We start from the raw sequence: 19210 nt of genomic DNA on the forward strand, positions 1-19210 counted from the left end.
TCTTTTCTTGCCCTTATTCAACCCTTCAGAGCCATAACTATGGTCCCTCCTACAACAGAAAATAGCTTGTTCTAAGATATGTAAGATCTGGCTGACATGTACCATTAGGATTTTTCTCTTAGATGAGAAACAGAATATAAAGATAAATATGGAAAAATATATGAGAACACTTTCCCAAAACCTAGGAATTAAACTCCTGGAAAAGAAAGATGGATCCAGTTCTAATATACTACAAGGATGTCTTATTAAAACTTGGACACAATTATATCAATAGTAAATACAATGGAGTTGCTACAGTTACCTTGATGGAATATTGAGGTAACAGTCACAAGGATCAGAATTAGGAATGTAAGAATGGATTTATTATGTACAATCAGAGAACCTATCATCTAATTATACTCCCTGTGATGTCCCAGAGGACACACTATATTAAAAGAGTAGGAAATGTACTAGTTAAAGAGGAAAGATATCTTTGAGAAGCTTAATGTGCTCTGTAGATCAGGGTTGACAATAGAAGATACTTTCACAGAACTGGGCTATCTTTTCTGACTGTAGATGATAGTCCACATGTGGATTTCGTACGGATTCCAAATGAGCAGAATCCAGATGACAGCCCTTAACTTCCAGAAACCAGCCAGATATAACTAACATAATGGACAGCGGGGCTTGATCAGCAGCAAGAGTGACTTGATCCACAAAGATCTACAGTGATGACTATAAACTATAATTTTTCTAGGGGTGAGATAAATGTAGAGACAATTAGAAAATTGTGTGAGTGGATGAGTCAGGAAAAATCTAAGAGTTGGTGAAACAGAAATGAGAGTTGCAATGAAAAAATAATGTCCTTTTACTCAGTTTCCATAACTAAGCCTGTTCTTAGACCTATCCTATCAATTAAAGGGAACGGCTGGTCCTTAAGAACTTTGGAACACCATTGCAAGAATAGACAATAAATATTACACCTAACATCAAGGGGATCTGTGGTCATTTACCAGAGGAATTGTACAAGGGGAAAGAAGTATTGAAAGTAAAATTTTGAGGGCCATTAAATATGGAGTCGAAGTTGACACATACCAAGCAAGGTACACAAAATGCCATCCTGAACCCAGTTAGAGTTGGTGTTTATAGAAGAAAGGAAATAAATGGAATTCTAACCTAAGTCCAACTTATAGTTAGTCCAGTGGTTTTGTGGACCTACCCTACTGTATTTCTCTGGTCCCTGAATGCATAATGGGGGTAGATATACTTAGCAACTGGAAGAACTCTCTGATTGATGTCCTAAAGGAGTAAGAGCCCAGAGAAAATCCATTAAACTGCCTTTCTTCAGCCAATATCAGAGGCAATAGTTTATCCTTGAGAAATGCACAGATTAGTTTGGCCTTTGAAACAAAAAGGATGAAGAATAAAAGGATGATGGCTTCCATTTACAAAAACCAGAGGTACTAAGGCAGATGAAAATGCATTACCTTAAACTTAACAAGTGGTTGCTCCAAATGTAACTGGTTTATCAATTGTAGAAGCTTAACCAGAAATGATTAATAAAGGCTCTGCATGTGGTTGATCTGTTGAGTGTATCATTTTCAATCCCTATTAGCAAAGAGAATCAAAAGCATTTATACACTTACTGGGAGCAACAGTAGGACACGTTCACTGTCCCACCTTGGAGCTCTGTTAACTCTCTTTCTTTCTGAGAAAATACAGTTTGCAGGAATCTGGAGTGTCCTGATATTTCACAGAACATAACTGTTCCCCTATGTTGATGACAGCATCCTAATCATATCTAAACAGGAAATTACAAGTCTGAATATTCTATCACATGAAAGTCAGAGTGGAATATAAACCTTACAAAAATTTAGAGCCCTCTAGATTAGTGAAGTTTTTAGGTGTCCAATAATCTTTGGTGTGCCGGTACATTCTCTTTAGTAAGAAAAATGTATTGTATTTGTACCTTTACCACAAAGAAAGAGGCACAACATTTGACGGAACTCAATGGATTTTGGAAGCAGCGTATGCCTCACTTAGGTATACTGCTATGAACTATTTGTTGGATGGTTGAGAAGGCTATCAGTTTCGAGTGGAGCCCAAAGTAAGTGAGAGTTTTGTAGCAGGTATAAATTGTGATAAGAGCTGCCATATTGCTTGAGCCGTATAACAAAGTATGTTCATTGGTGCTAGAGGTATCTATAGTAGGTAAGGAATTTGTGTGGTATCTCTGACAAGCTAAAAGAAGAGCTACACGCAGACTCCCAGTATTTGGGACCAGGGAAATAGCTTATGTGAGAGAAAATTTCTTGTACTTAAAAATCAGCTATTCCGACCTAGGAGAGTGTTCAACTGGAGTTTCTCATCATGAGCTGGATATTGTCAGATCTACCAAATCATAAGGTCAGATTGATGCAGGAAAAAACCCATCATATAATTGGAAACTAAACATTTGCAATCAGGCCAGAGTATGTCCAGAAGACGTAAATTATCTAAAGTAGAGGCACAGAGAGTTATCACCTACCTCTTTTACATAGTGCTATACTCCCAAGTCATGCCTATGGCTTCATGGGGATTCCCAATTACCAGACTCTGGGGAAAGAAAAAAACCTCAGAATTCTCACAAATAGTCAGCTATATATGTTATTGTAAGCCATAAGTAAACAGATGCTGCACTAGAGCCCAACTTGGCAATTGCCCTAAAGGGAAGAAGTGAGAGGAAATTCTTTCAGTGAGGAGAAATTTGTATGGCACACTTGAATGTCTACTTTGCATACAAGGAGAAAGGACCTGTGGTATGGATATGCACAGACTTCCGGCAAAAGGTAAAGGACTTGTTTTGTTGGTTAGAGGCGACATTGGAATATCAGAGACAAGGAGGTCTGGTGAAGATGAATATGAATGGTTCTATAGGAGTAGGAACAAAGCCTGTGGACTTTTACATTACATACTAATGGCCGTCAGAGAGCATTTGCCATACAAGAGGCAATCTCCAAACAAATGGATATCACCCAGCTTCTTTTCAGCCAAGCCATTTTTTGTGCAACTGACCCATGATGGAGTAGGTGTTAAAAGAATGGATGCTATGCATGGGCCCAATAGCACAGACCGTCTGATACCAAGACTGATCTAGTCACTTCCACTGCTGAATTCATGACCTATTTGATGCCTAGAGAAGTAAAGTTCAATTCTGAGCCCTTGGTGTAGTACCAGCTACCAAGGAAATCGATCTCTTGCTGGCAAGTTGATTATATCAAACCTTTTGACCTTTGACCATGGGGCAATAGTTCCCAGGGCATTGACATTTACTCCAGATTTGGATTTGTCTTGCTTGCCTGTTATGATTTGTTCAGACCACCATGCCTGATTTACTGACATTTGATCATGCCTAAAATTACCTCAAACTAGGGATATATTTTACATTGATGGAAGTATGATAAAAGGTACTTGACCATTTGATCCACTGACTCTACAATACATATTGAAGATGGAGTTTCCCAGGAAGCTGACTCACGGATGGAGATGAGCATATAGGAGTTTATCTGAGAATGTTTTTCAGATCACTGTCTTTGAAAGGGAAGGGAAAGGACCAGAATTGAGGAGAGAAGAGTCAAGTTGTAATGAACACTCTACCAAAATTCCACTAGGCCCTAAAGGGAGTCAACATTGGATGACAACTCAGAGATGTTCTGAGTTGAGGCAAGAGGGAAAATCTCTTTAAATCTCCTTGTAGATCAGTGTTGAATGCAGGCTACATGGAAAGGGGCCATGTGTTTAGTGAGGCAACTCTCTTTAGCTGAGAAGATCCAGAAAGGGTTTTCAGAAGAGTTCTGTCTGCTAGTAGTACATCTAGGAGCTCTGGTAATAATGCCTTCATTCTGGAACAGGGATAAGAGCAGTGCATTTTAGCTTTCAACACAAGCTACTCCTTTAACTGCTCAGATTTACTCATTTGTATAAGTTCTGGGAGAAGCTCCTACAGAATTCTAGCGGGCCTCTGTACTTCAGACTACTTCTTTTTCCACATAAAGTGGAAGACCTGGTGTACCAATTAAAATTCTACTCATTGGGAGGGGTTTGCCTCACCCCTATCTTTCAAGGTCTCTCATGAGTGGGACTATAATTCAGTCTTCATCCTTTTTTGACTTGCGTGCACATACCGGGCTGATCTATTTATAAGCCACATTCAGGCTTTTGCCTTCTCCCTTAGCTTAGAACTCTTCTCCTAAGCAGGCATAGGTGTGATCTGAGGAAGAGACATTGATGCAAAAGTAACAGATAACATGAGGGTCTGAGCTGCTTGCTCATGTAGCTTGCTGCTGTCCTCTGGTCATCCTTGTGCTTAATACTGGATGTACCAATATCATGTCACAATGATTGTTGCTGTATCCACTGACCAATTTTACCAATGACTTAGTGAGTCAGAGGGCATTCAGTTCATGATGGGTAATTTTGGTTGTATGGTTATTTGATGTTCCATGGCCAGGTGTTTTTTTTTTTTCTACCAGGACCAGCAGCACACTAGAGGATGTTATTCAAAAAGTGTATAACCCTCTGCTACAGATAACAGGGTTTTGCTCCAAAACTCTAAGGGTTTTGTTTTGACTTTCCCATAAACTTGCCTTCAACTCCTCTTGATGCTTTTTATACAGAACTTATACCTCTAATACTATAGGGTCTTACAAATCATATGCCCCAAGTTTCAGAGTGACTTACACCATAGCTTAGACCTGCTACAGAGCCTGTTCTGACTGTGGAGCCCATTCAAAGCTGGCCACCTTTTGTTACTGGCAGATGGATTGGAGCAGTATTCCAGTGGTGTAAAATATGCTTACTACAAAACACAGAGAGGCCTGATAAGCACTTTGCTTCCTTTTTAGGATAGGAGATTCACAATGCCACAGTGTCTTTTACTTTGGGATGGAATGTCCCATAATGCCCCAGACCAATGAACAAACTTATATTGATGTGTTTGGCTTCTGAATCTTTATAGTTTCTCACTCACCATCTAGAGCATATGTGTCTTATCAAGACCTTCCAACTATTAACCAATTCTTGATCATATGGTCTGAGTAACATGATGTCCTTGATATAGTTGAGCACTGTGATATCCTGTAAGATGTGCAGCTAGTTCATTTCTCTTCAGTCTATATTATGACAGAAGGCAAAAGAATTAATATAGCCCTGGAGTAGAGTATGCTACGGTGAGCTCCAAGTGAATGGAAACTCTTTACGGTCATCTTTCTTGATAGGGATGAGAAAGAACACATTCACCAGATCAATGACTACATACCATGCTACCCAGTACCACGTTAATATGCTCTAACAAGGAGACACATCAGGCCCAGCTGATTCAATTGGGGCCACTACTTCTTGGAATTTGTGATAATCTGTTGTCAACCAAGATCTATATGATTTTCTTTTATTGTGGTAACATTGGTTTATAACACTGTATAAATTTCAGGTGTACATCATTATATATTTGGATTTCTGTGTAGATTACATCATGTTCACCACCTAAAGACTAGTTACAATACATCACTGCTCACATGTGCCTAATCACTCTTTTCACACTGCTCCGTCCCTCCTTCTCCTCTGGTAACCACCAATCCAATCTCTGTTGCTATGGTTTGTTTGTCATTGGTTTTATCTTCTACTTATGAATGAGATCATAAGGTACTTGACTTTCTCCCTCTGACTTGTTTCACTTAGAATAATACACTCAAGTTCTAACCATGTTGTTACAAATGGCAGGATTTCATCGTTTCTTATGGCTGACTAGTATTCTACTGTGTATATGTACCACAACTTCTTCATCCATTCGTCCCTTGATGGGCGTCTAGGTTGCTTCCAAGTCTTGGCTATTGTGAATAATGCTGCTATGAACATAGGGGTGCAAGTATCTTTATGCATTCATGTTTTCATCTTCTTTGGATAAATACCCAGCAGTGGAATAGCTGGATCATATGGTAGATCTCTACTTAATTTTTTGAAGAATCTCCATACTGTTTTCCATAGTGGCTTCACCAGTTTACACTCCCACCAGCAGTGTACGAGAGTTCCCCTCTCTATACATCCTCTCCAATACTTATAGTTTCCTGTCTTGTTAATTATGACCATTCTGAAGGGAATGAGGTGATATCTCATTGTAGTTTTTATTTGCATTTCCCTAATAGTTAATGATATTGAACACCTTTACATGTGCCTGTTGGCCATCTGTATATCTTCTGTGGAGAAATGTCTGTTCAGATCTTTTGCCCATTTTTTAATTTGGGTGTTAGGTTTTTTGTTGTTGAGATGTATGAGTTCTCTATATGTTTTGGATTTTAACCCCTTATCAGATAAATGTTTTGGAAATATCTTCTCCAAATTGCTAGGTTGTCTTTTTGTTTTGTTGATGGTTTCCTTTGCTGTGCAGAAGCTTTTTAATTTGATGTAGTCCCATTTGTTCATTTTTCTATTGTTTCCCTGGCCCAGTCAGATATAGTACTTGAAAGTATGCTGCTAAGACTGATGTCAAAGAGGGTACTGCCTATGTTTTCTTCTAGAAGTTTCATGGTTTCGGGTATTACATTCAAGTCTTTAATCCATTGTGAGTTAAGTTTTGCATAAAGTGTAAGGTAATGGTCTACTTTCGTTCTTTTGCATGTGGCTGTCCAGTTTTCCAGCATCATTTATTGAAGAGACTCTCTTTTCTGCATTGTATGTTCTTCTCTCCCTTTTCGAAAGTTAGCTGTGCATATATGTGTGGCTTTATTTCTGGGATCTCGATTCTGTTCCATTGTTCTGTATGTTGTTTTTGTGCCAGTACCATGCTGTTTTGGTTACTATGGCGTTGTAGTGTATTTTGAAATCATGGATTGTGATACCTCCAGCTTTGTTCTTTTTTCTCAGGATGCTTTTGGCTATTTAGGGTCTTTTGTCGTTCCATATAAATATTAAGATTCTTTGTTCTATTTCTGTGAAAAAACATTGTTGGAATTTTGGTAGGGATTGCATTGAATCTGTATATTGCTTTAGGAAGTATGTATTTTAACTATGTTAATTCTTCCAATACAACAGCATGGAATATCTTTCCCTTTCTTTGTGTCTTCTGCAATTTCTTTCAACAATATTTTATAATTTTCAGTGTAGAAATCTTTCAGCTCTTTGCTTAAGTTTATTCCTAGATATTTTATTCTTTTTGTTGCAATTGTGAATGGGATTGTATTCTTAATTTCTCTTTCTGCTATTTCGTTGCTAGTGTATGGACATGCAACTGATATTTGTATGTTGATTTTGTATCCTGCAATTTGACTGTATTCATTTATTGTTTCTAAAAGGTTTTTGGTGTATATTCTTTAGTGTTTTCTATATATAAAATCATGTCATCTGCAAATAATGACAGTCTCTTCTTCCTTTCCAATCTGTATCCCTTTTATTTCTTTTCTTGCCTGATTGCTCTGGCTAACACTTCCAATACTATGTTAAATAAGAGTGGTGAAAGTGGGCATCCTTGCCTTGTTTCTGTTCTTAGAGGGATAGCTTTCAGTTTTTCTCCATTGAGAATGATATTAGCTGTGGGTTTGTCATATATGGCCTTTATTATGCTGAGGTACTTTCCTTCTATACCCATTTTATTCAGAGTTTATATCATAAATGGGTGCTGTATCCTGTTAAATGCTTTCTCTGCATCTATTGAGATCATTATGTGATTTTTATTCTTCATTTTGTTGATCTTGTGTATCAGGTTGATTGATTTGTGGATGTTGAACCATCCTTGCATCCCTGGAATAAATTCTCCTTGATCAAAATGTATGATCTTTTTGTGTATTGTTGTATTCTATTTGCTAGCATTTTGTTGAGGATTTTTGCATTGATGTTCACCAGTGGTATTGGCCTGTAATTTTCTTTCTTTGTGTTTTCCTTGTCTGGTTTTGGTATCAGGGTAATGTTGGCTTCATTGAATGAGTAAGGAAGCTTCCCTTCCTCTTCAGTTTTTTGGAAGAGTGTGAGAAGGTTAGGTATTAAGTCTTCACTGAATGTTTGGTAAAATTCACTAGGGAAGCCATCTGGTCCTGGACTTTTATATTTTGGCAGGTTTTTGATTACTGTTTCAATCTCCTTACTGGTGGTTGGTCTATTCAAATTCTCTGTTTCTTCTTGATTCCATTTTGGAAGTTTGTATGATTCTAAGAACTTATCCATTTCTTCCAGATTATCCAGTTTGTTGGTGGATAGCTTTTCATAGTATTCTCTTAAAACTTTTTACATTTCTGAGGTATCCATTGTAATTTCTCCTCTTTCATCTCTGATTTTATTTATTTGAGCCTTCCCTCTGTTTTTCTTGGTGAGTCTAGCTAAAGGTTTACCAATTTTGTTTATCTTTTCAAAGATCCAGCTCTTGGTTTCATTGATTTGTTCTATTTTTTTTAGTCTCTATTTCATTTATTTCTGATCTGATTTTTATTATTTCCTTCCTTCTACTGACTTTGGGCATTGTTTGTTCTTCTTTTTCCAGTTCTTTTAGGTGCACTGTTAGATTGTTTATTTCAGATTTTTCTTGTTGATGTAGGCCTGTATTCCTATAAACTTCCCTCTTAGAACCACTTTTGCTGTGTCCCATAGATTTTGGCATGTCGTATTTTCATTTTCATTTGTCTCCAGGTGTTTTTTGATTTCTTCATTGACCCAATTGTTGTTCAGTAGCATTTTTTTTTAATCTCCACATATTTGCACCTTTTCTGATTTTTTTCCTGTAGTTGATTTCTAGTTTCATACCTTTATGGTCAGAAATGATGCTTTGTATTATTTAAACCTTCTTAAATGTATTGAGAATTGTTTTGTGGCCTAATATGTGATCAGTCCTGGAGAACATTCCAGGGCAGGCTGCCTGCCCTGGCTGAGCTGGATTAAATTGGTGCTCTAGTGGGTAGGTTAGTCCCTGGGGTAACAGGCCAGAGGAAAATTCAATGGCATCTGCCAGTGTCTATGTCAGCATGCTTGTACTAGGTGACAAAAATGGCTGCCATGAATGTCTCAGTCCTTGGAGAGGTCTCACCCGTCCCTGAGATGCACCCAGAGCCTATCAGGGGAGTCTCTTTTCACCAACGGACTGTGCACCTTTCTGTCTGGTGATTTTACGTTGCTTTCCAAATTAGGTGAATTTGTGCATGGACCCTTTAAGAGCTGACTTTTTCCTGTTTATGTCCGATAGGTTTTCTAGGTGTATTCTCTGTTGTAGTTAATAGCCAGGAAATCCAGATGTTATGACACTCATCTCAGTTGTACTGAATCCGAATTATGCCTATAGCAGTAATACACCCCCATTCAGGTCCCCTATTCTCCAGGCAAGGCTGCATACCTTAGGATTGCTCCTGGCTGGCCATGAAGCTCCACAGCTCAAAATTGGCTTTTTCTCTCCAGAAAGGAATTTCTGCCTCTTCCACTCCAGTCAGCATTGTACCTTGTTGTGGTAGTTCTTTTTATCCAATTTTCAGTTCTCTCTCAGGGGTAATTGTTCCAAGAATAGTTGTACATTGGTTTTGCTAATGGGAGGAGGTGAGTTCAGAGAGCATATATGCTGCCGTCTTGACACCAACCCCTCTCTGATTTGTTGAGTGGACAAATTTGTCAAGTAAATGGAGATATGACAGGTACCACTACCCTTGTATCCCTTAGGATTATAAAGGAAATAAACAAAATAAAAGTAACTTTATAGCTATGAGAATAATTCAATATTCAGTATTAAAATTGGTGGGACATAGGGAAACCAAAACAGGAAAAATATGTACATATATTTCTTCAGTGATACCTTGTGGCACTTAGGCTTCTATGCTTCTCTTTTATAATCTTCCTCTAAAATTAATTTTCTATTATAATCCAAGTACAACCCATTATTTTTTTTGAAAACTAATTAGGAATACATATTGCATACACTAATACTTTTTAATCCACTAAATATATTCTGGTAAGCAATCTAAAGAAGGCCAAATATTGAAAGAATTTAATTCTGAATTCTGTATAATACGAAGTGACTGATTCATAAAATGCAAATATTTAATAGTAGGAAATTGATTGGGAAATTATGTACATATAGATTATATATATATTTATATGTACATATGTATATATATATATACATGCACATAATTTGGATAACCCCAGTGAGCCTGTAGTTAAGATTCAGTGCTCTCCCCACCATGGCCAGGGTTCATTTCCTGGTCAGTGAACCACACCACACATCTCTCGGCTGTCATATTGTGACAGCTGCATGTTGTTGTGATGCAGAAAGATATGTCATCAGTATTTCAAATACCAGCAGGGTCATCCTTGGTGGACAGGTTACAGCAGAGCTTCCAGACCAGACAGACTAGGAAGAAAGACTTTGTCACCCACTTCCAAAAAAGAGTCGCTGGGTGTCAGAATTGACTCAAAGACACTAACAACAAAAGATAATTTATATATAAATTATTTATTCATAAATGTTACAAAAGTCACACATTAAGAAAGCATTATAATTTAGAAAATAATTTCATTCTACATATAAGATTTTACAATTCATAAAAATGTGCTATGCATAAAATTAACTTAAGTGGAAATAAATACATTAAAATACCAGCAAGTGATTTTCTTTGAGATTATATCTAGGTTGATTCACAATTCAATTTTCTTTATTTTACCAAAAATGTTTGGTGAGAACATATTGTTATAAGTTGCATACTTATTTTCAAAAACTATTCTGGCTCCATACCATTTCTATTAGTTCTACCTTGGCAAATTCAAGCTAATCTTAATCTTCAATGTGTTAGTTTATATGTTGTGACTTGGTATGACGTATTTTTTAACCTAAGATCTTTAGCAGGTTTAGTTCAAACATATTCATTATAAAAATCATATACACCATCGGTGGACTCAGTCTATGTCCTTTGACAGATACGTGGCGATTTGCAGACCCCTCCACTATGTAGTCATCATGAATCATTGGTTCTGTTTAAGAATGGTATCCTTCTCATGGCTCATTGGCTTCAGTAATTCAGTGTTGCAGTCTTCCTTGACCCTTAACATGCCACGCTGTGGTCATCAAGAAGTGGACCACTTTTTCTGTGAGGTTCCTGCTCTTCTCAAATTGTCATGTGCTGACACAAAGCCTATTGAGGCTGAGCTCTTTTTCTTTAGTGTATTAATTCTGCTAATTCCTGTGACTTTGATCCTCATCTCCTATGGCTTCATAGCTCAAGCAGTATTGAGAATCAGGTCAGCTGAAGGATGAAAAAAAGCTTTTGGAACATGTGGGTCCCACATGGTTGTGGTCTCTCTCTTTTTTGGAACAGGCATCTACATGTATCTACAACCACCTTCATCTACCTCTAAAGACTGGGGAAAGATGGTTTCCCTCTTCTATGGGATCATCACACCCATGTTGAACCCTCTCATCTATAGCCTTAGAAATAAAGATATGAAGGAGGCCTTCAAGAGAGTGATGAGCATCACCTTTTTCTATAAGAAATGAGAAGTTCTCCATTGTGATGAGGATCTTCTGAGTCTCCTTCTTATCCTTGAAGGTGGTAATAATTGTTGAACTGATGTTGCTCTTTTCCAGGTCTTATGATTTCACTGAATTCTACCAACAGTTAGAAAAGTCTTCCTCTCTTCATGAAACAATGCTGAGACCGTAATATATCTCTTCTAAATTAAAAAATCCTTAGTTTTCCAGAAGTTTCTCCAAGGGACTCTGTTCCTTGAAGCCAAATCATGTTCCTATCAATGTTAGACTAGTCTGACACTTGCATGGTTTACCTTCCCCTTTATGTACTATTTTTCCTAGAACCATCTTGTCTACCATCTTAGTTGAGAATGTCCACATCGTTATGATTAAAGAACCAGTGACCCCAAGCCAAAAATTTTTCCATCAGCACCCAAGTCCTCAACCACCTTACACTCTCACATCCTTTGATAAAATCCATCGTATGCACCTCCAGATCTGTTCTAAGCATGTAGTTCATCTCAAATCTAGCTGGCTTTAAACTAGCTAAATGTGTGCATCTCAGACTACAAACTTGAAATGTCAGTTGAGTTTCATTTCTAATTCTATTTTTAATTCATCCCTTATTCCCCATGGATAACATCTCTCCTTTTTTTCTCTTTTTGTCAAATCCTTATTTGTCCTAAGTTCTGCCCCAAGCATGCAGGATCTCCTCTAAATTACAAAGCTAATTATTTACAGAAATGTTATTAGGAATATTGTCTTTCTAATATTGATCTGAATTAATTCATTCTTTATTTGGATAGTCACTCCGTAAATATTTATTGTTCACTAAGATAGCACTAGACCAGAGGAAAAACAATCACAGTTTCTCTACTGACGAAATATCCTATTTCCTGGAGGAAATGACCTTTAAACTCAGACACTGAAATGACTATTTGCAGTTAGTAATGTAAGGACATAGATGATACAAGATTTTAGGCAACAGGAAAAGGGTTCCAAAACAAAGCTTTTCAGGAAGTATAAGTAATTTAACATGGTTAAAATATAGAGTACAAAACACATACAAAATGAGGCTGGAGATGTTAGCTGAAAAGTTTGGACTTTATCCAGTAAGCAAAGCAGAATAATTTAAGCATAGAAGGTAGCAGTAGCAGTAGAAAATAACTAAAAACATAAGTACAGAATATAGTTCTTATATAACAATCCTCTGTTTACTAAATGTGACATTTCAAATAAATAAGAAAGGGAAAGACTTTAAATATATGGTGTTTAAAAAGTTGGCCTATTCAAAAAAGTAAAAAGAAATTCAAGACACTAAAAACAAATGAAAACAATTATACCACTAGTGCAGGTGCCTTTTTAAAAATTTCCAAATCTATATATACCATTGCTATCTCTTGTTGATATGTAACAAGTGTTTCAAACTGAACACATTCAGAAGCTGAACACCTGCTCTCTCTTTGACAGAAAGCCCTCTTCTAAAGTTCGGTATTTTAATGAATCAATTCACCACCTGTTTATGTAAGCAAATAACATAAACCATACTTTACACTATGCCCTCCACAATTTTCCATACCAAAACCATTTCTAAGATATATCAATCATTCCTCTTTTGTGTCTCCTATCTCTCCATTTCTTTCCTTCTTCACACTCTTCGTACCATCATCTTTTACCTAGACCTACCTTATTACCCAATCTATCCTTATGCAATCTTCTGAACTCTGTGAGACAATTTAGAAAATACAGCCAGAGTGATCAGTTCAAATGCAAATATGATCATTTCATCCTCCCCAATTGCACTATAGGCTATCTGTGGCTATCCATTCCTTACCAAATAAAGACAAATATTCACCTCCTACCCATCCAGCACTCTCTCTCTCTCATACACTTACCACATTTTCTTAAAGCACAGGCCATTTAAGCATATTTATCCTTCTACCTGGAATAATCTTCTCATCCATCTTTAACTCATTACTAATTGTTCAGACTTCCTCATTTATTTGGGGAATCTTTTTTTGTCCCCCTGAATCAGTCAAAAACCCACAAATTTATTTGCTCATCATGTACCTTTCATTTGCGTCTTTTCACTTTTAAGTGATCATTTGGTAAATGTCTTTACCTACTACTAGACAGTAAGTTCCTGAGCACAGAAACAAAGTTTATTTTTGCTCACCAAAGCATTCACAGCACTTCGTTTTTTGAGGCAGAAAATTAAAACACCGAGTTCTCAAAACTCTGGATAATTTTAGTTCATATGCAAATTTTCACTCGTTCTATGAAAAGAATTTTCAGAGATGTGAAACTCTCTGGGGCTAGGGACAGTGCTCATATAAAATTCCATGGTGGGATATAAACTTAAATTCTCAAAGGCTAATGAAATTGCATTTCCCTGTAAAAATGAAAATCTAATGACTATCATTATGGTTATTGATGATCTTTTCTCTTTAAAAATAATACAAGTGCATTACCTATATTTTAGTAAAAGCAAACATTTTTCTGGAAGAGAACTCATCCTTAAATTTACTATTTAAAGTTCACTATTGTTGGTATATTAGTTTATTCCTCTTTCCAGTCAATGGAGTTTTCTAATTTCTTTTTTGTTAATGTGCATTATATCCTAAGATCCAGGATTCAGCAAAACATAGTTTAAATAGCTGCAAATTAAGTTTTACAATGCAGGTATATTAAAATGTATTTAATCATTTTTCCATTGTTGAATACTTGCATTCCTTGTTTTGATCATTATAACCACCACTGTAAAGAAGTCAGCACTTATGAGTCTGTGCCCATATGTCAGTTTATATTCTTAGGAATGGTAAGGCCAAGAGTTGGTAGATATTGGCAAATTTCCCTACAGAAATTTTGTGGCATTCCACATTCCACCCAGTATTGTATATATAGTCGTGCAATCCTTTACGACGGGGATACGTTCTTAGAAATGCATGGTTAGGCGATTTTATCATTGTACATACTTCATAGAGTGCACTTACACAAATCTAGGTTATATGGCACTAATCTTATGGGACCACCACCTTATTGGCCATCCGTCATTGACCAAAGCATCATTATGTGGTGCTTGACTATAGGAAATTTTGCATATGAACTAAAATTATCCAGAGTTTTGAGAACTCGGTGTTTTAATTTTCTGCCTCAAAAAACGAAGTGCTGTGAATGCTTTGGTAAGCAAAAATAAATCATCTATATTTGATTTTCTCTCTCCTTCTATGCAGATGGTAGAATTGCAGCTTCCCTGTCCTGTTGAATGTAGACCTGGTTTGTTAATTTGCTTTGCCAATAAAATCTTGAGCAGAAATGATATGGGTCACTTCTTGATGATGACTTTAATATCTAGTGTACACTCTGCCGTGATCTCTTTCCTGTGGCCGACCTAAGCAAGCAATTTTCCAGGGAGAGTTCTCAATCTTCCTGAATCTTAGATTCAGGAAGATATGAAGCGGAACTTCAGCCTTTGGTGGACGAGTAGCATGAATAAGAAATAAACTTTTGTTATTTAAAGTAACTGAAGTTTTTGAGTTTCTTATTACTAAAATTATAATGTTACTTATCCTAGTTGCTTATAGAAAATTGATACCAGTAGGGATGTTCTGATGTTAAGAAAAAAAATAGAAAAGCAAACCTTGGCATAAAGTTCAGGTGGTAGGTGGTGAGGACATTGATATTAAAGACTGGAACCACAGTGATTCATGTTATACAATAAGAAAATGTTTGGAAAAGTATCACTTGCAATAATTTGAAAGACAGGTAATGAACTCAATGTTTTTATCTCTAGATGAAGAAGCTGGAAAACAGTAAGCATTTGTTACTATTGGATACATTTGACAAGATATTACAAAAAAGATAAACTCAGAAAAAAGCATTTGTTTTCTAGTGGAAATAAAATAGCAAGACTCTAAAACTGCAAGCAGTTGGTGGCTTAGAATGGAAAAAAATTTTTTTCTACTTCCTGATAGTGATATATAAAATTAAGACACTTTTTGAGCAACAAAGGCCAATTAAAATATAATCTCTAGTGATAAGAATTGATTTAAGAATGTAGCAAATACACCTGTTGTGAAATTTTCTGAGTGGATTAAAACAGCACCTAATTTATCTTTTCAGTTGAAATAAATGATTCCAGGAAAAGATGATAAGGGAAAAGTGAAAAGAGAATAAGCTTAATCTCACCAAAGGCTGATAGGCTCAAGAAACTTACAAATAAACAAATAGAGAGAGTTATGTCTTGATAAGAATTGTGGATGTGGCCACTGGAACACAGAGCAGACTAAGACCAAACAGATGAGAAGCTGACAGACTTTTAAAGAGAGTTATAATACCAAATAAACCATGTATCTAGATTGAAGAAGCTTCTATTTGAGAATTAAAATAGCCCTTCCACTTGCAACCTTCATTAAATAGGAAGTAAATTGAAAAAGCATACATATTCTCTTTTGCTCTCTTCAGATATAGACAATGAGGATAACAGACCTCCAAATGGGTAGAAACCAAGGGTTATGAAGAACAATGGACTGCGGAGCTACTTCTAATGAATGGAATATGAGAACATTTCACAACTGCCCCGTAGTTGTCAGAATTTCTAGAGACCTATGACTTCTGTGTAGCTCTAAATTTTCTCTTTCTCAACAGCAGTGTTTGTATTGGTCATCTTCTTCCAGTTCTATCTATCAAGTTTTGAGCATGTGAAGGATGGATAACTTGTCTATTTAGCTCACAGATCTTTGAGCCAAGAGAATTCAAATACAGACCTAATGAAGAGATTGGGGTAGTTAAGCAATGATTCTGAACTTTGAGTTGATCTTGTAACTGGACAGAAATTTTTTATTTTTCTCCTTTTAGGAGGGAGAAGATGTACTTTGTATGTAGGAAAAGGAATAAACAAAGTATTTTGTGACTATAAGGCAGACTTTAGGCTGACCACAAATATCTGGTTTTCTCTCTCCTTCTGGGAATATGGTAGGATTACACTTTTCTCTCCCATTAAAGTTGTCACAGTCTGCAACTAGCTTTGGTAATAAGTGTGAGTTGTGATTATTAAACTTCTGAGAAGAAATTTGAAGAGCCAATTTGTGTTTTGCAACAATTACTTCCCTTTATCACAACAATCTAGGAAATTTTGGATAGTGGCTATACCATCAGCTTGAATTCCTAATGGGGAATGAGATGAAAAAGAGCCCACAGCTAACACTCAATGGACTTGAAACATAAGCAAAAAATAAATGTTTGTTGGTTTTGGCCCTATGATTTTGAGCTCGTTTATTAATATATATTAATTGGTCATTTCTGTTAAAAAATAATACTATGGAAGGAATATTATTATTTCAGGTATTATTGCTTGCAGTTAAGCGGGGGAAAAAAGTCAAGGAAAAAGTCCATATTGAGAATGTGATCCTACTTTTTCATATAAATATAAGTGTAAAAAAGTGCTAGAAATAAATTTTCCAATGAGTTAATCATGGTGAGTTAAGTGGTAGGATACCATGAAATTTTTATTCTAGTCTTCATATTTCTTTCTGCATTTTTAAATTACACCATACAATTACTTAACTGTTAGGAAAAAAACTCTAAATATTATAAAACTGGTGCTCTAAATCTATTTCATCTTGGAGAGTTTTCTATTGATGTTTATTTAGTTCCTACTAAACATTATCTTAGAATGATAATAACCTAAATTTGAATTCTATTTGAGGAGAAAAATTAATAGTAGAATAACTATTAGACTAATGTAATTATAAATTTTCAAACTAATTTTAGAAACATCTACTCCAACCTTCAAGTTCATTGTCAAAATTTCCCAAAGTCTGCTAACAAAATAATTTTATAAATATTTATATATTACATCTTTAATAGTTTAAATAATAATATAAGGTGATTTGAGCCCTAAAATTCAAATCGATATCAAAATTCTGAAATATTTTGATACTACTCATATCTACATTAACATCACATACTACAGAAGAATTGAATGAAGGTGGTTAAAAATTATAAACTGATTGTGACTGTCAACAACCTTCATCCAATTTCATTTATGTACTGGAGATGTCATGTACAACATGATGACTATAGTTAACACTGCTATATAGTGTATTTGAAACTTGTTAAGCAAGTAGATCCTAAGAGTTCTCATCACAAGGAAAAAAACATTTTTTTCTTTTTTTAATTATCTATGTGAAATGATGGACATTAATGAAACTTATTGTGGTAATCATTTCACAACATACGTAAGTCAAGTCATTATGCTGTGCACCTTAAACTTATATAGTGCTGTAGGTCAATTATGTCTCAATAAAACTGGAAGAAAAAAGTATATCACACACTACCTTAATCTGAGACACCTAAAATGTGTCTGCCCTCCTAAGATAAGTGCACCTCCAGAAAGAGGGATGCTATAGTCATTTATTTGCCTTGCATTTATTGATCACCTACAATATGCGTGGATTTTGCTAATTGCCAAGAATTCGTTAGTGAATAAGATAGGCACAATTCCTGTCTTCACAGAATCTTATTGTCTGGTGTGGGAAGAAAATCATACTAAACATGTAATTGCAAGTTGTGATAAATGCTATGAAGTAAAAATGAATAAAATAAAAAGTTATTAATTTAAACTAGGTTGAGAGTCAGCAAAAACTCTTCTGAGCATTTGTCATTTAGGCTCAGATCTATAAGCCATAAGAAATGAATTAAGTGAATATCAGAGGAAAACGCATTCAAAGCAGAAGAAACAGCATGTGCTAAGGCCTTGATCTAGCATGAAATGTATTGACCATCAATGTTTCTCTGTATTTTTACCTTTTTATTTTTATATAATTTAATATATACATACACAGACACACACACACTTACAAACATATAATCACATCCACTACTAAAATGAAAAATCCCGAAGTCTCATCAAGTTCTAGAATCTGGAAACTCTGAATGACACATACTCCTCTATCAGTTCTGGACATCTTTGGTTCCATTATCTGGTGAACTGTAAACTAAAAAGTAAGTCAGCCCACCACATACACCATACAATAGTAGAGAGGAAACTGGAAAACTGCAAAAAAAACCCTTCAGAAAATGAGAAAATAGAAAACACAGACTCCATGGTCCATAGGAATTATAAAATACAACTGGAACAGAAGACAAAGATTCCCCTTTCTAACAATGGAATATAGCTCTCAATTATCCCACGGGGAAGGCACAGAGTCATCAGTAACCAGTAATACAATCTACCAGGGTTTAACATTCCGATTGTAAAATATTTGGGGTTTTTCCCTCCTATTATATATAGAACACAACCATTGCCTCCCCAAGGGTGATTACTCAAATGTGGTCCTGAAGAGCACTGTGAGAGCTCAAGCAGATTAGTTAATACTCTGCAAAGTGTTGTGATGTATGACACACGCACCATTGATCCAATATAAAACAAGGAATGATAATTTAGGTACTCCTCTTCATTGAGTGTTGTACATTTTTAGTTTTGTTGACCTGTTTCCTTCAATTCATTAACTGAATTAATCATGTGGTAAGAATTTATCATTCTCTATTTCCACCTCAGTTATGATGTATGATAGCAGAGGGAGGGACACAAATGCAATCAAAACATATAATTTTTTAAATTTAAAAATATAGTAGTTTCCTTTGCTTTGCAAGAGTTTTTTAGTCTGATGTAGTCCCATTTGTTAACTTTTTCTTTTCTTTCCCTTGCCGGAGTAGACATGGTATTCGAAAAGATAATGCTAAGACGAATGTCAGAGTGTA

The 19210-nt window shown here is 35.9% G+C and overlaps 1 protein-coding gene across 1 annotated transcript; it reads left to right on the plus strand.

Annotated features, from left to right (window-relative positions):
• The first annotated feature begins 10882 nt into the window (after positions 1 to 10882).
• Positions 10883 to 11473, plus strand: LOC124226155 (putative olfactory receptor 2B3). Its single transcript, XM_046639010.1, is given in 1 exon segment — positions 10883 to 11473. A coding segment is annotated over 1 exon segment (591 nt).
• The last annotated feature ends 7737 nt before the right edge of the window (positions 11474 to 19210 follow it).

Source organism: Equus quagga, chromosome 15 (genome assembly GCF_021613505.1).
Source record: "Equus quagga isolate Etosha38 chromosome 15, UCLA_HA_Equagga_1.0, whole genome shotgun sequence".
Taxonomy (NCBI): Eukaryota; Metazoa; Chordata; class Mammalia; order Perissodactyla; family Equidae; genus Equus; species Equus quagga.